This window comes from Strongylocentrotus purpuratus, unplaced genomic scaffold, assembly GCF_000002235.5.
Source record: "Strongylocentrotus purpuratus isolate Spur 01 unplaced genomic scaffold, Spur_5.0 spur5_scaffold_10, whole genome shotgun sequence".
NCBI lineage: Eukaryota > Metazoa > Echinodermata > Echinoidea > Camarodonta > Strongylocentrotidae > Strongylocentrotus > Strongylocentrotus purpuratus.
The window spans coordinates 24583227-24610941 of record NW_022145595.1 but is presented as its reverse complement, the minus strand read 5'-3'; the positions used below and the strand labels follow the sequence as shown (position 1 = coordinate 24610941).

General features: G+C 37.3%; 1 protein-coding gene across 3 annotated transcripts; it reads right to left on the bottom strand.

The window, feature by feature from the left end:
* On the bottom strand, positions 1 to 27715 carry LOC594212 (E3 ubiquitin-protein ligase MIB2). Of its 3 annotated transcripts, XR_004063099.1 has the most exons (20): positions 20069 to 20140; positions 19754 to 19757; positions 19440 to 19688; positions 17804 to 17978; positions 16902 to 17008; positions 16201 to 16371; positions 15820 to 15929; positions 14605 to 14715; positions 14207 to 14311; positions 13109 to 13262; positions 12111 to 12214; positions 9212 to 9363; positions 8383 to 8539; positions 5964 to 6121; positions 5154 to 5280; positions 4355 to 4579; positions 3788 to 3972; positions 2100 to 2929; positions 931 to 1614; positions 1 to 752 (listed from the first exon to the last, which is right to left on the bottom strand). XR_004063099.1 is itself a non-coding variant. In XM_030979852.1 (19 exons), the coding sequence occupies exons 1-19, from the start codon at positions 20078 to 20080 to the stop codon at positions 1409 to 1411; spliced, it is 3342 nt and encodes a 1113-aa protein (XP_030835712.1). In that variant the 5' UTR covers positions 20081 to 20140; the 3' UTR covers positions 1 to 1408. The 3 variants fall into 3 exon arrangements, 2 of the variants coding, with proteins under 2 accessions (XP_030835712.1, XP_030835713.1); XM_030979852.1 differs by having other exon boundaries at positions 1 to 1614; XM_030979853.1 differs by lacking the exons at positions 19754 to 19757; positions 20069 to 20140 and adding an exon at positions 27493 to 27715 and having other exon boundaries at positions 1 to 1614; positions 19440 to 19681.

Below are 27715 nucleotides of genomic sequence, written 5' to 3'. Positions count from 1 at the left end.
CCCCCCCCCCCCCGGCAAGAAAAGCCCTACACTATACATGTAGGAACACTATATAGAAAAGATTAAAAATAATTCTACATTTAAAGAAATATTTTGTGAAATGTCATAAGGTTAGAAAACTTGAAAGACTTTCTGTATTTGAATCAACATGAAATGATAGCCAAGAGTCAAATTCTTAAAATAAGAACAACTTTCATAAGTACTGCATTGACATATAAATTAAACATGTATTTCCATTCATACACTGTAGCTATGAGAATGCATAAAGAAACAATGTGCTGGTATTCAATAAGGAAAGGTAACTCATAGTATTTTGTTGTTACAGCTTTCAAAATGGCATTAAATAATACTGTATTTGTCTTCTTCTCAAGTCCTGTTCATTTTCAAAATGAATACATGAATTATGCTATTCTTAGATGCAACCTAGTAAAACATAACATATGAGGTCAACTGTACTTTAATGCAGATCACTCTTCATATACAACCTAAGCAATGGGTTCTGGGCAGATGATGGCGAATCTTCTCGGGCATCAACAACAAATGATATTGGATTCCTGTACTCTTCATATACAACCTAAGCAATGGGTTCTGAGCAGATGATGGCGAATCTTATCGGGCATCAACAACCAATGCTATTGGATTCTTGCACACTTCATATACAACTTAACCAATGGGTTCTGGGCAGATGATGGCAACTGTTATTGGGCATCAACAACCGATGCTATTGGATTCCTGCACTCTTCATATACAACCTAAGCAATGGGTTCTGGGCAGAATATGGCAACTGTTATTAGGCATCAAAAACCGATGCTATTGGATACCTGCACTCTTCATATACAACTTAAGCAATGGGTTCTGGGCAAATGATGGTGACTGTTATTGGGCATCAACAACCGATGCTATTGGATTCCTGCACTCTTCATATACAACTTAAGCAATGGGTTCTGGGCAGATGTTGGTGACTGTTATTGGGCATCAACAACCGATGCTATTGGATTCCTGCACTCTTCATACAACCTAAGCAATGGGTTCTGGGCAGATGATGGCGAATCTTATCGGGCATCAACAACCGATGCTATTGGATTCCTGCACTCTTCATATACAACCTAAGCAATGGGCTCTGGGCAGATGATGGCGAATCTTATCGGGCATCAACAACCGATGCTATTGGATTCTTGCACTCTTCATATACCACTTAACCAATGGGTTCTTGGCAAAAGATGGCGACTGTTATCGGGCATCAACAATCGATGCTATTGGCTTCCTGGACTCTTTATGAAGAGACTAAGCAATGGATTCTGGGCAGATGTTGGCGACTGTTATTGGGCATCAACGACCGATGCTATTGGATTCCTGGACTCTTTATAAAGAGCCTAAGCAATGGGTTCTGGGCAGATGATGGTGACTGTTAATGGGCATCAACAACCGATGCTATTGGCTCGCTGCAATTTGGGCATTCAGGGATCAGCTCAGCAATGCTTCGGGTAACATCATGACCACAAGCGAAGGAGATTTTCTTCTTGACCAGGTGTTCCAGTGTCTCGACCCTTGACCGAAGCACTTTCAGCTGGTCATTTTTGTGCTGGAGTTCAGTTTGTAGTCGATTACACTCATCTAAGGGAACAAAAGAAAAATGAGATGAACTGTATATGAATAACTAAAACAAAAAAAGGCTTGCAGTGTTACTCAAATGGGGTAAAATATAGATTACTGTGTTGTCATGACTTTTTATTACACTAATTAACCCATTCAGAATTGCTGCATTTTCAAGACATATATGTACCTCGTTCTTTAAAAAAAAAATCTCATATTACTGCATATTCACTCAGTTGTGATTTAATGTCTCAAACATGAAATGTTTAATACAAGACAGATTTTTATTAATGTTGCATATCTTGAAATTATGGAAAAATTGGGAATCCCCAAAGGAAAACAGTCTATTTGAAGTATAAAAAAAGATTTATCAATCTGGACAGACATTCCCAACTTGGATTGTCTTTTCTTGGGAGGGGGGGGGGGGGGGGGGGGGGGTTATAGACAGTGCATCTATATATATATCTATGACTACTAAAAAAGTAAGTATGATTGGTATATCAAACCTGTGTCTGAAGGCTTATTTTTGGAGTTTTGTGCACTGCTGTCCCCTGCTCCTCTCTCACAAGCATTTGTGGTTTCTTTCCCGGCTGATTTCTGCTGGCTTCCTGAACTCATAGACGACTTCCCCGAGGAGTTTATTGCACTCCTTATCTCTGTTCCTGGTCTAGGAGAGCTTGTTGATGACTTCTCTAAAGACATACTTGCACTCTGTGTCTTTGTAACTGGTCTGGCAGAACTTGTTGACGACTTCTCTGGGGCATTTCTTGCACTCTGTATCTTTGTCCCTGGTCTAGCAGAACTAGTTGACGACTTCTCAGAAGACATTCTTGCACTCTGTGTCTTTGCAACTGGTCTGGCAGAACTTGTTGACGACTTCTCTGAAGACATTCTTGCACTCTGTGTCTTTGCAACTGGTCTGGAAGAACTAGTTGGCGACTTCTCTGAAGACACTCTTGCACCCTGTGTCTTTGCAACTGGTCTAGCAGAACTTGTTGACGACTTCTCTGAAGACATTCCTGCACTCTGTGTCTTTGCAACGGGTCTGGCAGAACTTGATGACGACTTCTCTGAAGACATTCCTGCACTCTGTGTCTTTGCAACTGGTCTGGCAGAAGACATTCCTGCACTCTGTGTCTTTGCAACTGGTCTGGCAGAACTTGTTGACGACTTCTCTGAAGATTTACTTGCGCTTTGTTTCTTCGTCTCTGGTGTAGCTGTACATTTCTTCAAGACAGAACACCCATGCTCGGCCTCAGCAACAGTGCCTGGACAGTTCTTGGTCAGAATGCACGGGGGATAGTTGGCTGTGCTCTGTTGTTTGGCAATGTCTTTCCTGAAAGCATTTGAGAGGTTGTAATAATTTTTGTGCAATACGTTCACATCTTAATAAGCTTCAAGTAATCCAGCATTCATTTTGGTTCTACAAAATTCTTAAACTGAAGCATACTAATGCATGTTAAAAAACTAATGATTCTCTATCACGTGAAATAAACATAGAATCTTTAAAGTAAATTATAGGATGCAGATTTCAGTTGTTACCATGTCAGGCATTCCTGAGGGTCACGAGTACCTGTGTATGAAATTTGAATAATTTAAGACCAGGGCCAAGTCTTATGAACAATTAAAAACTGAACTAATAGTTTGATACCGATTGCAACACTGTTTATAAGAGATGGGCAATTGTTAATTTGCGATTGATTGGAGGGATATTCAATCTATTCAGATCCATCACTAGATCTAGGAGTGTATAGTGTATATTGAATAGCGATTCATTGGGTTGAATCTCAAACCCAGGGTTGAGGGTTCAAATCCCAGCTTGACACTAACATCCTTTGGCAACACATTAATCCACATTTACCCGTCTTCACCCAGGTGTAAATGGGTACCATCCAATTGCTGGGGTGATAATCACTGCAGGGCTCTCGAGAAGAGCGGTATTCATATTGATATAGCTACCCTTGATAAAACAGACCTCATTATTATATCATCATTATTCAAGACGATTCATCCTCATACAGTCAAACCTGTCTACAGCGACCGCCCAAGGGAAACAGAAAACGTGGTCTTTGTAGACAGGTTCGTTCAGTACATGTTTCAATGAGAAACCATTTTCAAGGGAAACAAAAAATGTGCATGTTATAGACAGGTGGTCTTTGTAGACAGGTAGTCACTAAAGCAGGTTTGACTGTACCTTGTAAGAGACTGTATTTGATCCAGAGAACGCAAGAGGGCATCTTTGGACTTCAGTTGAAGTGACTCCCGTATCGTGATGTTATCACAGTTGTACACATCCAGGTCGCCACCATGAGACACAAGATAGGCAAGAAGGGCATCTCCATTTGTCTTGATACCAACATGTCCCCACTTCTTCTTCATCTGCTTCCAAGGCAATAACAAAGGTGAATTTTGAAAAATTATTCATAATAATCATGATCATATTGTTAAACCATAATGACGTGAATAGGAACAACAAGTTCAAGAAGAACAAAAATAACAAGAAAAAGTAGAAGAAGAATGAGGAGAAGAAGAAGAAGACGAACAACAACAATGATAAAAGCAACAAAACTAATAATAATGAAGATATCGGTAATGATCATGATGACGATGCTGCTGCTGCTGCTAATAATAATAATAATAACTATCATATTACTACTACTACTACTACTACAAATAATAACAATGATGAAAGTAATTTAAAAAACAATAATACTAGTGAAATTTTGTTTACATTGTGCCTTAACAGTAACAAGTCACAAACCTCTGACATAAAGGGTTCCTCTTTGATACATCTTTCTTCAGATTCAATGGAATCAAGAACGTCAAAGGCCATCTGTAAACAGGAGTCCCCAGCACGGATGGTGATGTTGGCATTGGCACCATTCTTCATCAAGACTTCAATCAAGTGGAAGTTCTCTTTGTATAAGGCCAGATGAAGCGGACATGTTTGATCTCCGTTTGTCTGGGCATTCACATTGCAGTGGCCCTGTTGGAACGAAAAATAACCATGTGATTTCCAGGCTGTACCTGCTCCTAAGCAGCATCTTTAAGCCTCGATCTTACCCTAACAAACCCTGAAACCTAACCCCCCCCCCACACCTAACCTATAACCAAAGTGAAACAATTACCCTCACCCTCAATCTTTGATTGAATATATCCCAGAGCAATTGTTACCAGAATGTTCGCTGACACACTGATTTCAAACTTATATCAGGTAAAATTCAGGAAAGGGTAGGCTTAAGAAAGATTATCGCTTCCATGACTGCATATGTACTGTGTAATTACAAAATCTTAAGTTGACCAATATCATTTCTATTTACTAGCATTTCAATACTCTGTAGTTTCTAAGCTCTATACTGCCATATAAAATGCTTGTGCTCAGAATATATATCTGTCCATAGACTGAACATATACATCATTTAATGCAGTGAAAAGGTTTTTAGAAGAAAATCTGCCTTAATGGAGAGCAGTCAAGCACCTAGTAAAGTGTGCAGGCAAGATCTTTATGGTGATGCTCCACATATAAGGCTAAATTTGAATGATATTTTACAAAGCCCTACCTTTTTGATGAGTACTTCAGTTGCTTTCAGGGAGCTTGCATACCCGGCACAGAAGATGGGAGTATTTCCATTGCATTGCTGTGCTTCCACCATCCTAGGTGCTTTCTCCATGAGCTTTGTAAGGGCACTGTAACCATGGCAACCATTTGAAAATGGGGAAAAAGGGGTTAAGTTTCAACTTTATGTGTAGGAGGGTGAGAGCAGGCAAAATTATATCCCATGTATCAGAAAAGAGTCTCATGACACGTCCCACAAGTGTATACCGTAAATCTCTGTGTATAAGACGAACCCCTATTTTTTGGGCCAAAAACCCATGCGGGAAAGGACCTTCATTTTACTGCGAGGTGCAGTTGGAGGCGCCAATTTTTAGGTAGTGTTGTTATAGTTTCCGAGCGGTATGACTGAGCTGGAGGACATTGCCAGGCACAGTGCCAGGTGGAGGGCATAATTCGAAACTTAAAAAAAACCCCAAAAACTTGACTTTCAAATTGTTTTCGGCGGGAAAAAATGTGTCTTATACACAGAGATTTACGATAGATGTGACAGTTTTATGTTCATGGTCCAGAAACCTTCATCAGATGCAAACTGGCATACTGGAGCTAGCTGACATTTTTCCAATCACCACATAAAGCTACTCTCTTAATCTGCCTCATATAAAGTGTCTGGCAAAAACATACAGGCATCATGAAAATGAGTCGATTGGGGCAGGTATGAGATGATCTAATTCCAGTTAGGACCAACAGACCACAAATTATATCTCCTCAATAAGGCTCTGGAAAATTAATAAATGGAAGGATAGACTGCACTCACTATGTGTTGCCTCCCAGTGCGGCATAATGCATTGAAGACATGAATAACGATGTCGACACCGCCTTCAGATCTATTTCCTTTCGGGCCAGAATGAGATCCAGTATGGTCCTACCTTCGTTCTCTATGGCCCGGATTATTGGTAAATAATCATCCTTCGACTGTAATGATGATAATAACGATAGCATAAAACATCATCAGTGGTCTAGTCGTCCTTGACAAATTAAGTGTTACAAGGTTCGATTGATTATACATTATTGTAAATTCAGGCTACTGCCTACTGCACATAAAATGCCTGCTAAAATAAACATCAACTTTAAAGATACTATGTCCCTTTTGCAGCCAACATCACATTCTGTAGAATTTTGCAGGAATTTGTCCTATCTATGAAATTTAAACGTTAGCAGTGTCCTAATATTCAAATTATGCAAGGAAACCCGTTTACTTGCTAGACTTCACTGTCGGACACTATTTAGTGACTGACTGGCTTTTTTTCTTCTTTGGTAATAACATACATAAAATGAGCTGTAAAGGGTACATGAGCATTTGTCTACATCAATAACCCACTTCTTGTAATGGCCAAAATTAAACTGATTGAATCTTTGCGCAGCATAAAATGTAAGACCATTCGGTACAATGGTCTGAAAATCAGACTATTACTTACTGGCTCTATAGCTCTTAACCCTATTTAGCCCGGGGGGGCTTTAGAAGCCCCCCCCCCCTCGATATTTTTCGCGATAATTTTTTAACGCAAGAAAATCTTGCACTGAAATTTTGCGACTTTTTTCTTTCGAGTCTTGCGCATCTTTTGAAAGAAATTTTTCGAAAATCGGTCACATGTCACGTGTCCTTATGTCTTTGCATGTCAGCCCGAAAATCGCTCATTTTTTGTGATTTGTGTACAAAACATATGGAAATCTCATTTTTCAAATAAAGAGATAAAACATTGGTTATTTGGTCTTGTTTTTAGTTAAGGTGTTTATTTGGTGGTCAAAATAGTTGAATTATAGTTGGAAATGAAATAAAACAACAAAAAACAATAAAATACATAAGTTAAAAAAACAAAGAAATACATAAGAAATTATCGAAACAATAGATAACATAAGGAATAACCCTGATTTTTCAATTTTTTGTGTTGTATTATTATTCCAAATGGTCTAACAAATATATGTAGTGAGAAAGAATGCTTAAATATGAATAATGTCTGATTTATGGGCAAAAATGTGAATTTTATGACCTTATTTGCATAAATTACCATAAATATGCAAATGAGTGAACTTTTCAAAAAATTGAAATTACCATAGTATTTTATACACTTCACTTGACATGTATGCAAATTTTCGCTGCGATCGGGGGTTTCACGGCCGAGATCATAGGGGGGGGGGCGGGCTTCTAAGGCCTATGCAGTTTCAAAATAGCCCGGGCTAAATAGGGTTAAGTCGATTCGACAACTGATAGTCGTTATTTTCCCACTTAACTCTTATCGTGCCAAGAACACTGTTCTGTGCATGCGCTGGCGTGCCACGCACACATAATCGGGTTTCTGTTGACTTGCCATGGACACATAAACTCTCATCCGCTCGCGTGCCACGGACACATTTTCGTGCATAAGTACACAAGCTAATTGTTTATGCCTATTGTGCGATGCGCATTGCGTGCACGCATGAATGCTTACTGTATTTGTGGAAGGGGTTTATTGTTGTTTTGATTATGCGTGCTTCACGTATACCGTTACATTGGATTTTCCTGAGAAAATTGCGATATTTTATCATCAAATTTGTCAGTTTTGATTATGGCCCCTCAGATGGTGTGCGGGAAATGAGACAACGGATTGGTTTGACAACTCACTGATAGTGCTTATTTACTTTACCAAAATTACAGATTCATGAAATGATATTGGTATCAACAGAAAGAGGGTTAAATTTCCTACAACTTTAACGTACAATTCTTTTTTATACAATATACAGATGAGATGTTATAGTGGATCAAACATAGTAACAATTTAAACTACACGCACTTGAACCAACCCTAAATTAACTTAGCACACAGGAGATTAGTAGCGGGCACAATAGGGATTAGCACTGTGGCACTGGGTGAATTGCATAGGGGCAGCTTAAGAGTTAAAGACATTTTCAAGCCCCCCATTTTTTAGGAAAGTTCTAAATTAGTATTATCTTTCAAATGCCGTTGGAATTTAACCGTTTCATTTTTTGGCCTGCAAATGGGACATAGTACCTTTAATAGACAGAGCATGCCTAAAATGTTAAGTTTCATGAATACCGTAGGATTAGGAAAGGGGGCATGATAGCTCCCTCCTTGCAATTTTAAGATTAATGTCTAAAAGCTCATTCATATATGATGCTGTAAACCGCTGCACTTAAATGCATGTTAGACGATACAAATATACAGACAAATATCATACCTTCATGTTCACATCTGCTCCGTGCATGAGAAGGTAGTGTGCACACTCAAAGGACCCATGGGAACAGGCCACGGCAAAGCTGGTCAGACCTTCACAGTTGGCCGAATCAACATCGGCACCTTGCTCGAGAAGGAACCGCACGCCCTCAAAGTTGTTACTTCATTTTGGAAGAGTTTCATTCACAGAGAGAGTGCAGGTGTGATGTGGCATTTGGTATGTTGCGGGAATATGGGGAAAATGCAGATTAGAAAAAAGATGATGGTAATTAACTACATTAATAAAATTTCATTTTCAATACACCTCTATGTTCAATTCATTCCCTATTGAAGGAAAAAAAATATAGAAAACATGATAAATATTTATCGAAGATAAAAAACAGGATACAATGACATAAATGTAAATATCAAAACAGAGATTTGGAAATTGATTCAAACGATAGTTTGATAAAGAGTGTTGGTTGGTTAGGCATTTTAATATGCATACTTATACTCCTATACAAGGATCTCCAATATTTAGCTCAAACTGTTTTGGTTCTATGGTCGTCACAAGCCTTTCTTTTTACGTTTCTATGCATAGTAGTTTCCTCTCGTGTGAATGTGCCCATGTTTCCCCCAACTCCAAATGTGCTACAACTTCTGTAAATAATACTTAATTTCACATAATTTAATTGATCTGGAAAAATTCATACAATAAGAGCGGAAAATACAGGCCTACACATACTGGTGCATCAATTAACGGCAGCCACTGCTGATTTTCATGGTAAGGACTCTTTGCAAACAGGATTATTGATTTAAATTATTCTGTGATAATAAACATAAGGATGTCTTACACATCAGTTGCAAGGAAGAGAGGTGTGCAGCCTTTCTCATCGTAGCTCTCAATGAAGCACCCTTTCTCAACCAGGAACTTCATCATGCGCACATCTTTGTTGGCTACCGTAACACTAAGAAGCGTTTTGCCCGGTTTGGGCTCATGATGGACCTGTATACAAAGTAAATAGATAATACAGTCAAAACTGTGTAGAAAGACCACTCAAGGGAGAAAGAGAAGTTCACTTTAAAACATGTTCAAAAGAGATGCATCATTTCGAGCGGAACTAAATTTTTAATATTTTTTATAGACAGGTGGCCTTTTAAGTAGGTGGCGCTAAAGCATGTTCAATTTATAATCAACCACATTAAGCCCTCTATGCCATCTCTTGAGCCCCAGAAAGGCGTTCATTCTGTATTAAAGTTCATCAGTTAAAACCCTTCTGTGCCCATCAGACAATGCTCATTTCTTTCAGTTCATAGGTACATCTTCAATCCTAAAATTGTACAATTACAAACTACAATTCAAAGAATTGGTATCAATACCAATTAAAAGATTACAACAGATAGTCAACATATTTGATTCAATTCAGACAGTAACTAGCCAATTTTTTTCTGTAGACACAGGATTTCTTGAACTATAGGAATTTCATCATCTTAAAGAGAAAGTCGTTCACTGTAACAGGGATTAAAAGCTGCCAAAAAATGTTTGATCTTGATTTGTAAACTGTCTCATCCTTTATTCTATCAAGAGTTCTCCTTAAATTTCAATGATTTATTCAATGATCTGTCTCTCTCATTTGCCATTTTTTTCTTTTTATTCGAGCAAACTTTGCGAGGGGTGACTTGACTCCTGGTGGTGTCACTGAAGAATGTATGATCGTGAGAGGAGTTGAAAATTACTCTCCATTTGGGGACTTTAACCCTTACTGTACTGGGCTATTTTGAGCACCCTCTGACTGGGGGGGGGGGGGGGGGCCTGGGAGGCCCCCCCCCCCCTATGATCTCGGCCGTTGAATGTCCAATGAACACGAAAATTTGCATATTTGTAGATATTTACGAAAGGAACAAGATGGATAGTTTTTTCCTAATATGCAAATTGTTGTCGTTATAGCCTAATTAATTATGCAAAATGCTAATTTTATGCATTTTACAGAAAACTCTACATATTTGTCCGTAGACTTGTGAAGAATCTTGAAAATGTATTGAATAAATGTTTCCTTCATCTCAAATTCATGAGGTTTCATTATTTTTATGATATTTGAAAATGCATAGGTTAATTTGCATAAATTATAAATACGCAAATTACGCATTCATGAATATCAAATCTAGAACTACATGTATATTTAGGGAACTAGAATCATTACAAAAATTGTCAGACTCCACTTTTTGAATGTTGAAACTCATTATTCATATGAAACTTCTTTTCTAACACAAAATAGTTATTTTATGTAATTAATAATGATAATTTATGCAAATTTGATGCGATTTTCAACTTTTATTTTCTTATGTATTTTATTGTTTTTTATTTCTTATTATATCTATTGTTTTATTTCTAATGTATTCTTTTGTTCTGGAATACATTAAGTTACTCTGAGAAACATATAAAAGCAATTTGATATCAATTCATATCTTCACATTTCTGCTTGTACATGAATATATGCAATTATAGCACTTTTTTGATGACATGCGCATACTAATTGTTATGTAACACCTTACAGGTATATACATACCTGCCAACCTGAGACAAGAGAAATTAGGAGTAAATTTTTCTGGATGGACTACGAGGTCGCGAACCACCGAAGGATTGGGGTAGTAGCCCGTAGATTGGGGGGGGGGGGGGGGGGGGGGGGGGGTACACAGGACTTTAAGGGTCTATTTTTTTTTCTCTCCATTTTAATGGTGCAAATGGGCCTTTTCCACGCATTGGTTACGGCGATCCATATGCTGAAACAATCTTTCGCTACTCTTAATTTGTCTTTTACCATAGTGGAATTACTACATGCTAAAGTTAACAGACGATATTTCTCATTCGATTCACAGATATACATTAAAAAAAATCATTTATAAATAAATTTAAAAAAAAATAAATCGGGAGGATAAGGATGGGGATCGTAAGGTCGGAAGTTGGGGTGAATTATCGGGAGCCTCCCGATGAAATCGGGAGCCTCCCGATGAAATCGGGAGGGTTGGCATCTCTGGTACTAGTACATGCAGTACATGGATAATGACTGCGGAACTAACGATCACGTTCGGGCTGCGCTGTGTATATCTTCTATGAGTGCGAGCGCGGATGTCGGCGTGATCTAGTTATCAGTGCTGTGTTATGCTTTAGTCTTATGCAACAGTCGTTTGTTTAAAAAAAAAAAAAAAAAAAAAAAAAAAAAAAAAAAAATTAAAAAAAATCGGAGTTTTGAGGCATGCACTCGGAGTTCAGAGTTGGTATGAAAAAAGCGGAGGAACTCCGCCTAAATCGGGGTGGTTGGCAGGTATGTATATACGATTTTGACGAAAATGGTATCAAAATGTGCGCAAGACTTGAGGGAAAAAAGTCATGAAACGACAATTCAAAATTCCAAGCGGTTGCGGCGCGATCTCCGAAAATGTCTAGGGGGGGGGGGGGGGGGGCTCCCAGGCCCCCCTCCAGTACAGTAAGGGTTAAAGACTGTTTCCACAAGCTATGACTCCAATCTGCTTAAAAACTGATACAAAATGCTCAAAGTAGCCTATTCTTGCAGAATTTGCCTTGGTTATTCCAGTCACAGGTTCTTACTCCTTCAAACAAAAATTTCATTTAATCTTCATAATCATCCCCCCAAATCAGCACTTTTTAGCGAAATGTATATCATGCGTACACAGTCAAAATGAATGGATACTACCAGGAGTTCCCCTTCCATCCATCTTAATAATGATACTAACCAATTCTGGATGATTCTTTAACATACGCTTAACGAGAGGGATATCACCGGATGCTACAGCCATTACAATGTCCACTTCAGCCTCGCTCATTTGGAGAGCAATATCTAAGACACAGAAACAATTTCGTACATATAACATTTCCCATCAAGTATTGCGTTTTTGAAGCACATATTCCACTATTCTTTATATAATCAGGACAAAACAAAATGTATATGTACTGTAAAAAGTTAGCTTCAGAACTGAACATCCAAAATCAGTCATTCTTATTGTTCCTCTTTTAATGGTACACTAAGATTTGATTTTTTCCTGGTCACTAAAAGATTATATAAAGGGTAAAAGGATATGTTCTTCCTTTATAGGTATATTGAGATTTTGTTCTGCCACTTATAAAACATAAAAATATGTGTTGTTGAAAGAATTCCACCGGTGAAAGAGTATGTTCTTTTTTTTTTGAGATTTGATTCTAACATGGTCACTAAATTGAAAGTATGTTCTTTAAAAAGATTTGACTGGTAAAATAATATGCGTTTGAGACAGATACCTAAGCTTTTGCTTCTGGCATGGTAACTTAAAAGCATCGTTAACAACTTTAAATCTGAGATGCATGGCCCTACGTGTTATCAGTGTCTGTGGTATGGTCTAATATTGCGCTTCAAAATGATCATGAAGTGCCATATTCATTTCCCCAATAGACTGTAGTGTTATAAAAAACATTAGGAAAATGAAATTTTAAATTTCGATTTCCAATCATAAATATCTTGATAATCAGACAGGAAATCAGGTTTTAAAAGTCATGGGGTTCATGACTGACCTAAAGGTTTGTAATCATCATTGCAGAATGAGCTAATTCCAGGATTTTTCTCAGAATCTGAGTCAAAGATACCCAATCCCTTTAAAGGAAAGGAATCCATTTTATTTTCAAAAGTGGATATAACACATATCTGTACATGTATTCTTACCACATAACAAAGATCTCTAATTTGCAGCTGAATACTTACTCCAGAATTCAGCCATGGATCGTTCTTTCGGCCGATGAAAGGGGATTCTTGCAGGAACCAGGTTTGCTGAGCTGAAGACGAAGGTCTGGTCTTTGGTTTTGACGTTAATGTCCGATCCCTCGATCTTAACGATCTTCCCAACTTTGCCGATTACCTGTAAAAAAAAAAAACAACAGAAAATCAACCCACTGCTTTTTATTGGAAACAAACATATCCTTGTACAGCAGTTAAATCCTTTGGCAAGGCCTAATTTACATTTGCCACTTTCCATCCCGGTGAAATGAATGCGATTTATTAGGATACATACCGGTCATAAATGCAGATTATAAACAAAATAATGTACGTAGCCAATCAACAATCATCTATTGCGTACCTTGACCCTGACTTTCTGAGGCAGGCATAAACAAGAGTAGTCATCTAGGCATCATTTCATGAAACCTTCATAAGAACAAGTTCACCAGTATCCCACTGAAATACACCTGCATGTTTCAATGGGATATTGGAAAACCTGTATTTGTGACATCTCAATGCTAGGCTGACCTGGGGGGTGTTTCACAAAGAGTAAGATCGACTTTAAGTTGGACTGAACTATGGCAGGCCGAAGAGTAAGATCGACTTTAAGTTGGACTGAACTATGGCAGGCCGTTCATGCCACTGTTTGCTCTCACCATTAGCCTCTCAAATATGATCTTTAGATAATATTTTTCCCTTCAATAAAAAGGTAAATTCTGTAGATTTGTAACCATGATTTGTACGTCCCTTGCATGAGAGACCAATGCCAGTAAATGGTGAGAGCAAACAGTGGCATAACAGCCTGAAATAGTTAAGTCCAACTTAAAGTCGATCTTAGTCTTTGTGAAACACACCCCATGTAACTGTGCATGCCTTCCCAATGAAAAAGATATCAAAAATTCAAAAACTTAACCTTGGTTAAGTTTAAGTTTTTGATGTTGACGCCGCCGATGTTGACGCCGCCGCCATCGCCACCACTGCCACCGGAAAAGCGGCGCCTATGCCTTGCATTTTGCTACGCAGGCAAGACAAAAACCCAGATTTGTGTTTTACAGCTTTTTGCTAAGCCACCGGTATCTAAGTCACCTGTTTCATAGTTGGATTCCATCCACCGTGTCCAAACTGTAATCTCTTGACCATCTTGATGTCATCACTGATGCGGACAAGCTGACCAAGACAGAAACGATGAAGCTAGAGGGGGATGAGAAAGAAAGCTTAGAAAAGTGTTTTGCAGAGTAAAGACAATTATTTATTTTATTTACTGCATCAATTGCTGATTTGAATGGCAAATTCACCTAAATTTCTGTTCAAGCATTCACTTTTTAAGGTTCTATGTACTACTAAGGACAGTGCAACGGTTATCACAATAAAAAAAATGTATTTTTGTAAGCTTTCTTAGAGTATGATTAACAGCTATTTGTGTGTTCTTTTCTGTGCATTAGTTATAAAAAGAAATCAGATAAATCAATGGAAGTCCTTGTTACCTTTCTTAGAGCTGCAGAATTCATAGTGAAGGTTTCTTGGGTGTCATGGAAAGTCACTGTGAAGTCACCAGTATTCGTTCTCTTATTCACAAAGCCTTTTCTGCCACATGTCTATGTATCAAAGGAAAGTCATTGAAACTGATTTGAACATCAAAATGTAAACAAGATCTATGATTAGCAACTCACTTTAGGTGAACTCATCTGCATACCATAGTTGGAAAAACTAACATTTCTCATACATATGGTAGGTAGAATACCCTGTGGTTGTTTTACTTTTCAAACACACTATAGTGAATGATGATGTAAAGGTCTGGAATGGTCCAGAAGAAAATGTTAACTTTCAGAAAACAGTTGTTTTTCAGAAGGTGGCAGCGGTGGGATGTGAGGTCACAAAATTTACAAATTGAAACAAATTCTCCAATTCTTTATTAAAGTGACTTGGTAACATTGTTGAAGGTTGAATAATAGAATTGCGTAATTTTGGTATGAAATGTTACTTATCATCTTCCTTCTACTGTACTAACCCTCTAACATGAAAAAAATCATGAACAAATTCTCAAACCACAAAGATATTAATGGTTTTCTAAGAAGGCGACACTGGTCAACACCCTCTAACAGTGATCAACAGTAAATTCTCCCAACCATTTTTGAATTTTCCCAACCGATTTCCATGAAAAAAAGACATAAAACAGGCAATACAAAATCTGTCAACACTTAAATGTCTGGAATGGTTTGTAGAGCCAAATTATTGCTTTGTGACAATTTACATTCATCTAAAATGTAATTAAATTATAATAATATAGTTGGGAAAATTAAGGAATTGATCAGATCAGTTTTTCCCAATTTGTATCATTAACAATGGTCCGTTTTCATTCAAATTTTCAGATTATCTTTAATTGTACATCGAGCGTTGAAGTCACTACGTTAGCACCACTTTCTCTCATCTTAACAAGTTACAAAGTCCCTTTAAAATGTTTACACTCTATCTGATTGTAAATTATAGTTGATATTGAATGTGTTTGTATTTGTAGGTCTTTGGTCCAGTTTATTGCTTTCTATAGGGAAAGTAACTTTTACTTCCAGGTCATGATATAACATACAGTGATCTATAGAAGTGCAAACAGAATATACAGCTATACAACATTATGGTGAAACTTTTTTTGCTTATCCATCAAAATGATATAAAAGACAAAATTACGAAAGATGTACGCTTACTTTGACCATGTCAGGATCCCACAATCCTCTGCGTTCATGAAGTTCTTTCATTTCGGGCGGAGTCGCAGTTACCAGTACTTTATCTCCTTCCCCCACTGTCTCCAGTTCCCCTACACATAGACAGAGCAATGACAATTCAACAAGTTTGTTCTTTGTATTGCAGCTATATTTTCATTTGCCATAACATTCTTTCTGTTTGTTTGTTTTAATGATTCAACTAATTCTCAGTATGAGGGTATCTAGCAAAATTCCTGCCTATAGAGATTGGGTTTATTTTACACACTGTGTATACAACTGAAAAGACTGATTGAACAATTTAACAAGTTTTCAAGATGTAACAACTTTGGAACGATACCTGGAACGGAACACTTTAATTCTCACCTAGATTTGGTAGGTGTCCGTCATACACATGACCTCCAGACCCTGGCAGTGTGCAGATGATTTCAGTGAAGTCTACGCTTTCTAGTGTACAAGAGAAATCTACCACAGCTTGGACTCCAATGCTTTGCTCCGGTGTCTGTCCAGTCTTGACTACTCTCCCAAGTTGCTTGGCTGGGTATAGTAAATTGTAAAGACAGGTAGTATAAAATCAACCTCAAAACAAGCTAATCCGGCTTTCCACAAGGATAAGGGGTATGAAGAATAAAAAGAATACATAAAACTGCGCAAAAAGAACCCGTAGGTCTTGGGTCTGATTTTGTCACAAGCCACTGTTATGTAAGTTGAGAGTGTATTTAAACTTGCAACAATTTCATTACAGAATTGATATTGTAGATTACATTTTGAATATAGTATTATCAACTACTAAGCTACAAAAACAATTTATTTTTTCTTCGTTGATTGGTACACTTTGAACATGAGGGTAGACAAAATAGTCCATTAATTCATGGACCACCATCATGGACTGGGGTATGTAGACGATTTGATTGGCTGAATTGACAGTGAAGCAAATGGCAATACACCATGTCATTAAAAGTAATTTCTGTTTATTATCAATCGACAATGTACTATTTCATCTCTAAAGCTACAACCATCAGAATAGATTATAGCTTGCAATTTCTTTTTTTGATCAAGCAACAAACCTGTTCTATTTCTCATGCACCAGTGGGGATGTCTGACAACCTTCGCTCCAGGAAAACTTCCTCTAAGAGGAATATGAGGAGATGATGATCTTGGTAGCATCTTGATGCTGTATCAGTTCAAATATATACAAAGTATTAGGTGAGAACCTTCTATAAACTATGAAAGGTACATGTATGTCTGCTTGATTTACACCATGTTGCATGCAATTTGTGAATAATAAATGTAACATGCTGGACAAAACATTCATAACCCTTTTAGAATAGTTGATGTTGTCTGAATATACCATTATGAGCCTTTTAATGATATGCCCATTGTTGTTATATCCAATATAATTATGATGATGATCAATGATCATCCTTTAGCGTCCGTATTTCCTATGCTGTGGGTTGGACATTTCATTTTCATTATGGCCCTTCTAATCTTCAGCATCTGCCTGGATGAGGCCAGATGCTCTTATATCTCCTTCCAGGTTTTTATGAGGTTTTTTAGGTGCAACTTGAAAATTCACTGTGCTCTGAAGCCAATGGGTTTTTCCCCTCTCATGACCACATGGCCATATCATCTCAATCTAAACTTCTGTATCTCCGGTGAGATTTTGTCAGTCCTACGGAAAGACGGTACATATCCTCCAGACATTTTATATGATTTTGTCTCATGTTGGATTGACTGTTCACATAAATTAAAGGCTATCTGTACTAGTTTTGCCAGAAGGGATTAGACTACACAGCGTGATCACGAACAGCCTGGCTATCTCATCAAATCAGCTCTCAATTAACATAAGAAAAAGAGGATCATGGGGGACCAACAGGCACCGATTGGGGAAGTTTTCTTTATTGAGGGAGCAAGTAGCTACAAGTAGTACAGTGTGGCTTTAAATTACAAAGACATTGATTGCACATACCCCTTAGATGTTTTGTGTGAGGACATCACTCTCATGAAGACATGACTGAGATCATGTTCGTCATTCATGTAGCAGGTCGTGCAGAGGTCAAAGGCGTAGCACTCGGTGCATCTCCATCTTATGCCCTTGATCTCTTCCAGATTGCATGCATCACACCAGATTTTGAGATGACGACCTGTAGACAACATGACAACAGTTTCTTGAAAGTTCAATGAGATTCATGATTTCTTCTTCTTCTTTTTTAAATTATATTTGTTTATATATTTCATACAGATCTTTGTAAATTAAACAATCCATTTTGATTAAAATATTCCCAACTTTTACACTTTCATTAACCTTATAAGATACATTTATTCTGCATACCGTATTTGCCGGCGTAAAGGCTGCACCGCCGTATAGGCCGCACCCCCAACTTTGACATTTCGTAGAGGAAAAAAAAAAAACTACAACAAAAAAAAAAAAAAAAAAAAAAAAAAAAAAAAAAAAAGAGAAAAAAAAAACAGACCAAACAAAATGATCGTAATTTTCTTGTAGAACACTCTTTTTTTTTTACAAACTATACCAAATTCATCAATATTCTTATAAATCAACAAGAAGTTAACCTCAAAAATGATCATAATTTAGCAGATCTTCATCGACTTTTAAGCTAGTACTGTATCGTACGCAGATTTGGTATCCTACAATACCCCTTCCTCGATGTGCGGTGTAATCCGAAATAGCATTTTTCGACCTGCGCAGTTGCGTTGCGCGGCAGCTAGCTCCGTAAGTAACGGCCTGTCCCTTTGTTTACTTTTTGGCGATGCAATGGTATGGACTTAGATCTAGATCTATCGGCAGATTTTATTAGAAAAATAAGTTTTTTCGTCTTCATGTCAACTATGCAACATAAACTTGTCAGTAAGTTGTGTGGAGTTATTCTAGAATTGTCCTGTACCGTTGTCTAGTCATGCTACCGTTCCTATAGTCCCATACGTGCAAATGGACGTGATGTTTTGACCGCTGAATTTTGTTGTTGTTGCGTATACGCCGCACCCAGACTTTTTGATTTTTTCTCACCCGAAAATACTGCCGCCTTTACGCCGGAAAATACGGTATTTTACATTTCCAAATACGAAGACATCCTCTTCGTTCTTGAGGGACTAGAAATATTTCAAATATTATACAACTATCCACCTTGTCAAGCTTCTATCAAGTTCCAATTTTTTTACAATTTATAGATTTGTTAAGACGCTAATTTAATTTACATTATCACTCTGCTCACTCCACATAGAGAGTGATAACATGGAAAATAATTATAATTTGGTAGCTTTAAACAAGGAACAAGTATCTTAAGTTAATTAAATGGGGAGAGGACTTGATCGGTTTTAATATTTAGTTTTGAGCAAGCACATTTGGACTCTAGGAAATCAAACAGTTTGATGAATTTACTGCATTGGTTGTATGGCATTTTCTCCTGCTCTCTGTCAGTCTAACATTTACAAAAAATTCCCAGGACCATCCAACCAATGCTAGATCTAAGTCTAAACCTAACCTAAAACCCAATTGCAACCCATGTGACCTTAGCCCTATACCTTTGACAGAATAGAACCAGGAACTATTGTCGCTGGAGCGAATGTCGGGTTACCACAGCAGTTACCTGACTTTGCAGTTTCAAGGATCCTGAGATCGTAAGCCTGATTGTAGCCAGTCCTGTAGAGACCCTTTTCTCCATTGTCCCACTGGACGAGCACTGTTTGTTTGGCAAAGTAGGGTCGATAGACAGCTTGCAGACTTAGGACTGTTCCTGCATGTCCCTTCCCTCCATCTTGGTCCCTGTAGGTCCAGTCAGGTCCTCGAATGACACGGGTACCCCTCTGTATGCAGGTCTCCATCCTCGGCCTGTGATAGCAGGAGAAATGACAGAGCAAGATCCAGGGGGGGTGTTTCATAAAGCTGTTTGTAAAGTTACGCTTGACTTTACAAACAACTTGAATATGAAGTGCCAAATAGGATGCCCAAAGTTTTCCCTGATGTTTTAACAAAGTGTGATTATATTTCCAATAACCTTAATTAAACTAGGGCAAAAAATTTCATTTGCATTAAAAATGTTTTTATAATAATAATGTTAATCTACATCTGTACAGTTCAACTTTAGGCGGTGCAGTTAAAAAAGATTGAGTATCCCATTTGGCTTTTCATATTTAAGTCATGCGTTACTTTACAAACAGCTTAAGGAAACACCCCCCTGGATGGTTTACTGTAAGGGATGCAAATATATCAAGACACTATTATAGGCATAATTGTCCTAAAAAATGACTGAATTGCTGTGAAATATTGTTGAAAATGTACAAAACAAAGTAAAAACCAACATCAAGTTTTAAGAAAAATAACAAATTGCAAAAGGAAAGGAATAAGGGAAACGCTCTCAGCGGTCTTGCCCGCATTACGCAATTTGATATGATGAAAAATTGAGGTTGGAACATTATTTATACAAAAATATAGGCAGGGTGGCCCATTGGCAGGCCCTAAAAAATGAAATCTTTTTAATATAATCAGCTTTTTGAAGTGAATATTGACTAAGAATCATCAGAAGAATTATTTACTTTTATTTGTACCAAGATCAATAACTTGAATGAAATATGAACAAATAACAAAAATTGATTATTAATTCTCATATTAGGTTGTGAAAAAATAATCCAAGTCTACTGACCTAAAAATGACCTTTGACCTTGTGAACTGGAAATTGTGTCAATTGATTTGTGATACTTGATAACCCTTGGGTACAAGTTTCATGGAATTTGAACAAACCCTTTTGAAAATATGCTAAAAATTTAAAATCTTGATGTTGATGCCACAAAAGAGTCTAAGTTTGTTGACCTAAAATGACCTTTGACCTTAACCTAGTGACCTGAAATTCTACTCACATGATTGGGGATACTTGATAACCGTGTTGTTTAAGTTCCATTGACTACGAACTTATACTTTCAAAATTATATCAAAACTTCAAAAACTTAACCTTAGGTTAAGTTTTCAATGATGATGCCACAACATAGTCTAAGTCTGTTGACCTGAAATGACCTTTGACCTTGACTTTGTGACCTGAAATTCTACTCACATGATTGGGGATACTTGATAACGCTATAGTCTAAGTTTCATTGACTAAGAACTTATACTTTTAAAATTATATCGAAAATTCAAAAACTTAACCTCAGGTTAAGTTTTTGATGTTGACGCCGTCGCCGACACCGTCACCAAAAAAACGGCGCCTATCGGCCTATGTCTCGCTTTTTGCTAAGCAGGCGAGAAAAAAATTAACAGTGATCTTATTATTACCCCAGTTAAGCATTTACTACAGATTGAATCTTAAAATGAATTATATTCACCATCATCATAAGCTGGATTTTCTTTGGTAGCTTTATCAACATGGATTTGCAAAATGTTGTACGGCAACATCGTTTTGGATTGAACAAATCAAGTTGTTTGTAATTAAATGACTTTATTGATACTTCAGCGAAGAAGGAAGAGAGACATTATGACTGACATGCAAAGAAAAGGAGAACATAATAGGAAAGCCCAGGACTTGACTCGATTACTGGTCCATGCAGGGCAGGTAACGTTTAAAAATAAAATACAAACCATTAAAAATAGATATTATAAATCAACATGGCTATGGTACAGATTAGGTAGCAACGTAATGCGAAAATGTTATAAATATTACAATAATTATAGTAAATATCAAGTTCTTCATATGATCAGGGGTAATCCAGAAAAGTTGTAATTCATATCCTGACACTGTCACCAAAGTATTTAGACCCCCCCCCCCACCCCCGACCATACAGGATGAAGGTGGATTATTGAATTGGAATGATATTTATGATACCACTAATATTGATAGCAAATGGAGTATATTTGTAAATTTGTTTGTGAAACTTTGTGATAAGCATGCACCTATAGTTTCCGTTAGGCAACGACAGAACCCTTCCCCATGGATAACTGATGATTACATTTCTCTCGCAAGAGAACGAGATTATCTTAAAGAGCGATTTGATGGTAAACATGGTAACAAAGATAAAAATGATATGTCCATCTGGAAACGTTTTCAAGTTGCTAGGAATAAATTAAATAATTGGAATAAAAAACTTAAGAAAGACTATTATCTACATCAATTCGATATCAATAAATCTAACTCTAAAAATACTTGGAAAACTTTGAGAGAATTTTCCCCCTCTGTTAATAACAATCGGTTAGCAATTCACGATACAGTCACTGATAAAATAGAAACTGAACCGTTTAAAGTTGCTAATTTGTTTAATGAACATTTTACACCTCAAAGTGATGATTCATCCAGTGATACGTCTGAAGAAAGTCACTGCACTTTTGAAACGTTCAAGTTTAAATATGTGACGGAAGATTACGTGTTTAAAGAACTGAATAGTCTAAGTACAAAGAAATCACCGGGCCTTGACTCCTTACACCCATTCCTCTTGAAAGAAGGGGGTGCTTTTATCTGTGAAGTAATCACTCATATCTTTAATACCTCCCTTCGTACAGGTTGTATTCCGAAAGAATGGAAAAAAGCAAGAGTTACCCCTTTATATAAAAACGGGAGTAAACAAGAGATTTTTAACTATAGACCTATATCGGTTCTTCCGCATATAATGAAAATTCTAGAAAAGGCTGTACATTCTCAACTATACAAGTATTTTATTGACAATGAACTATTGAGTTCACTCCAATCTGGCTTTCGCCCACTGCACTCAACAAATAGCGTTTTAATTGATGTAAATGAATACTTGTTACGTAACATAGAAGAAGGCTTGGTGACCGGAGTTGTTTTCATTGATCTGAAAAGTGCATTCGATTCTGTTTCTCATGAACTACTTTTATCTAAATTATCAACGTATGGTGTAAAAGAAACAGAGGCTATTTGGTTTTCTAATTATTTACATGACCGTGAACAATGTGTTAAGGTGAACGATAGTCTTTCCAATTTTAGACCTATATCGAAAGGTGTCCCGCAAGGGAGTATGATATCGCCTCTATTGTTCTCTATATTCATTAATGATGCATGTAATATTAAATTTGGTAATTCTTTTAAACTATGTGTGTACGCTGACGATACCGCTATATTTTGTCGAGGGAAATCATGTTCTCTTGTCCAGAAAGAGTTACAGCTAGCACTGAATAAAATCCTTGCATGGATTGATGATAATCGGTTAACCCTTAATGTAAAGAAAACAAAATGCATGTTAATTGGAACTCAATCTAAAGTGAAAAATAAGAAACTAGAAATGTATGTAAACACCAACAAACTCGAACAGGTTAATGAATTTAAATATCTTGGTTTGATAATTGACTCTTGCTTACGGTGGAACTGCCACATTAATACATTATGTAATAAGTTATCAAGAACTATTGGTTATATCAAACGTATTCAATATCTTTTACCGAAACGTATTTTGTTAATGATTTATAATAGTTTGTTTTTACCGCACATCGATTATTGCAATATTATCTGGGGACAAAGTGCAATGTGTCATATTTCAAGAATTCAAAAACTACAAAACCGTTTTGCAAGACTCATACTTAAAGCTGATTTTTTTACCCCTCACATCACTATGTTGACTGAACTTTCCTGGCAATCAGTACGTCAAAGAATTAATTACCAAATTTGTTTAAATATGTACAAAATTCAAAATAATCTCACGCCTTTATAAGTTTATATCTCAAGCCAATAGTTATCCCGAGAAAGATTTCTATTTATACCAGGCATTCTGCACAATCTCCACTCTTCATTAAAACTCCCCGAACAGATTATTTCAAAAGATCCCTTCACTACCAAGGGTCACTCATGTGGAATAACCTCTCTCCTAATGTACGTGTTAGTGTGTCCCTATTGTCCTTTAAGAGGCAATGCAAGCTTCTCAGTATCCAAAACGCCCTCTGACAAACACTTTTTTTTTCCTTCTTCTTCTTCTTTCATTTGCAATATTTATTCTTAAACTTTTTTTTTTATTTATTTTTTTTTAAATATTTCATATATTGTATTCGTATTTCTTGTTGTAATTTTAGTTACTTTGTATATCGGTTTTATTTGTATGTATACCATATTAATGTGCAATGTTTTACATGTTTTTAATTGTATAGACAGGGCCCCTTGGAAGAGCAATACTCGTTATTGAAAGGGCCACCCTGTATAAAGAAGACTTGAATAAATAAAATAAATAAATAAATAAATATTAAGTTACAGGAATATGCATTTCTACTTTTAGTCAAAATGGTGGGCATTAGTCTGGTATACTGGGCAGCATTTAAAACAAACTCCATAAAGCAAGTTCACCGACATCCCATTGAAATGCGTGCACATTTTTAAAGTTCTGATGGTTTTGAGAAACGATGCCCAGGCTCTTGTCTTAAAGCCCCACTGCACTAGTTTGGCCAGGAGGGATTAGACCTCCCTGCCTGGTCACTGACAGGTGGTTATCTCATCAAATCAGCTCTCAATTCACATAAGAAAAAAGGGGATCATGGGGGACCAATGGTCACTGATTAGGCATTGTTTGCTATATAGAGGGCGCAAGTAGCTAGAAGTAGTGCAGTGGGGCTTTAATACAATCACACCAGCAACATAGAACATAGAGAAGGATTTGGGTTTCTCGTTTGGGGTTGTTTATTAAATAACAAATAAAAGTTTAATGCTAATTTATAAATGCTATCTTGAAAAAAAAACTTGCAACTTGTTGGTTAACCAATAAAAAGAGTGAAAGAGAAGAAAATATAAGAGTGAATGTATGAGTGTACATTAGGGGGATATAACAGGTATCAGGGATTAGAACAAATAAATCTTGTCTTTCAAGAGAGATATTTGAGATAAACTGAGATAGAGATGAGGATTAGGAGAATGTAGGGGCAGAGAGGGAATTAGCCAACAGGTTGTCAACAGCGATTATAGGACAAAAGGGCACTAATTGGATTGGGGTGAAAACTTGAAAAGGCAGAGGTTTTGTGACAAAAGCTAGGATTAGCTCAGTTTATTTGCTGTGTGAACATATTGATCCAAAGTAGTTTTAAGCCAGCGAGATCCTGGACAGTTTCATAAGATTTATCAGAGCTATGATGACTGGGAACTATCTTAAAGATTTACAAACTTAATGAAATCAGCAAAAGCCTGTAGTCTTTCTTGCATAGTTTTGCCCTGAAAATAAAATAAATAAGGCAGGCAACCCAACTTATACGAATTTTCCTGTAACAACCAACAAATTAGCACAATAGTTAATTAGACTGTTTTGTCATAGCCTTGACACTATATACTGCATGTAGACCCTTTCAAATATGGCACGGTAAACTTGCTGGAAAAACAGTTAATTTATTTTTTAACAAGTTAGATGAATTGCAAAAATTGGTCATTACGCGCAATAACATACCTGCCAACATTTGAAAATAAGAATTAGGAATTTCTGGCACAGTATCCCTTCAAAAAATAAGAAATCTGTACCCTTAACAGGAGTTTGCACATGCAGCGGCAGTGTTACTGGCAATACGCGGTAAGGTTAAAAAAAAGTGAATACAAATCAGCTGATCGATCATGCAGCTATTCATCGCACACAACGTGAACTCTTGGCACATGATAAAACAAGCTAGCAACAACCAAAAAAATAAAAAATAAAATTTAACTTTAAACAAATCAGAATATTTCAAATTTTTAGGTCCTAAAAAAATCAAGAAAATTGGAATAGTCCGGATTACTCGGAAGGGTTGGCACTTGGCAGGTATGCAATAATGGTCCTAAGCGTATACATTTAATATTGCAGATTCTTATATAACTAACGGCGCTCTATAGCATGAATATTCATATTTGATGCGCCGCTATACAGTGCTAGCGCATGCATACCGTACTATTACTTTCTCTTCGCCATGTTGAATCGACGACACAACATGGATGAATCGCTGGGTTAGCAAGAAGAATCACCCCTTTTCATAGACCGAAAGCTTCAGTCTCTATAATATAATCGTCGGTTGTTCCACTGAGACTACGTCTGGCTCCACTAGACCTCCGGTTATAGAGACTGAACGACTGCCTATGCCAGCCTGTGTTGAACTTATTCCGCTAGATTTTAGCCGCTAGGCCCCTCCCACAAACTTGCCACGGCCGTATTGTTATGCCCCCAAAATCCCCCAAAATGTCATTTTACCTCGTTCATTTCCAATTTTAAATTAGGCCTAGGCTATAATAAATCGGTTCCACTTACTAACTTGATTGATATAATCCGTTTAATGGTCCCTTTTAAGGAAATTATCGGTCAAAATCGACATCCATGTTGAAAATCTTGCAAGCCGTGTTAAACTCTCGCTGCCGTCAATCTCATCCCTTCTAGTCTACGCCGAAGGCAAAATGATTATGAAGGAAAAACTGTGATAACGCCATTACGAACGTGTAGATGGCGCACAGTTTTTCCTTCATAATCATTTTGCCTTCGGCGTAGACTAGAAGGGATGAGATTGACGGCAGCGAGAGTTTAACACGGCTTGCAAGATTTTCAACATGGATGTCGATTTTGACCGATAATTTCCTTAAAAGGGACCATTAAACGGATTATATCAATCTAATTAGTAAGTGGAACCGATTTATTATAGCCTAGGCCTAATTTAAAATTGGAAATGAACGAGGTAAAATGACATTTTGGGGGATTTTGGGGGCATAACAATACGGCCGTGGCAAGTTTGTGGGAGGGGCCTAGCGGCTAAAATCTAGCGGAATAAGTTCAACACAGGCTGGCATAGGCAGTCGTTCAGTCTCTATAACCGGAGGTCTAGTGGAGCCAGACGTAGTCTCAGTGGAACAACCGACGATTATAGAGACTGAAGCTTTCGGTCTACCCTTTTCACATCAAAGACTTCTTTAAATTATGATTTCAAGTGGTTGGACGAATGCCAAGAGGAGCCGAAAAACATTGTAGCCTAGGCTAAGACAGTCAAAGAATTTCAACATGGAGCTCCATTTCGATGAAGAAAATCTGGAAGAAAGACCCTTAAACGCATCATACAGTCAATCTTGTAAGTGGAACCGATGTACATTACATGTATATTAGCCTAGGCCTAATTTTCCAAAAAAAATGCATTGGATATGAATCTGGTAAAATAAATGGCCACAACGCTTACACAGGAGACCGTATGTCTATGGTCAGTTTCTGTCTCTAAAGAGAGGAGCCGATCCTACCCAAATAAGAGGCTAACTAACAACAATTGAAGAGACAGAAAATTAAACTAGCCTTAACTTCATATTTTACATTATCACCAAGCCCTTAGCCTAGGCTATGTTAAACGACAGAAAGTAGACATTAAAAACAATGTTCATCATGCAAACAACCTTGCTGAAAAATAGGTAATAGGGATTAGGGAGTAATTTTACTTGGCTTGCAATTGGCATTCAGTTTCTACAGCATCTCAATTCTCATCCACGCCCCAACCTTCCGAACGACGAGCGAACCCACGTGCACGCATGCATAGCCATGGCATTAGTAACTAAAACTTTTGAAAGATTGTTGATCAACACCTCAGCTCGATCAGTCCATGTAAGCTCTCTAGTCTAGACTTACATTTACCTTTCGCTTTTATCACATTAAACGAAGACGCATCATGTACCGATCCTGTAAAGTCATGTAACAGTCATATCTAATAGAATTCCAATTAAAATTTGAACATAGACCTACCTCAAATGTATTCAATCAATCGGCCCAGCTGAAATTTTACCAGTTGAGTGTCGGCGCTTCAGTGAAAGTGCAAGCTTGTCTTCAAAAATGCAAACGTGAAATGCGGCGGCAAGTGCAGCAGCAGCGCAGCACACGCACGTGGAAGAGAATCAAAACAAACCAACTGAAAAACAGCTGTTCGTTCTATTATTTATTGTGGGGGTTCCCGGAATGACCGCTTTGT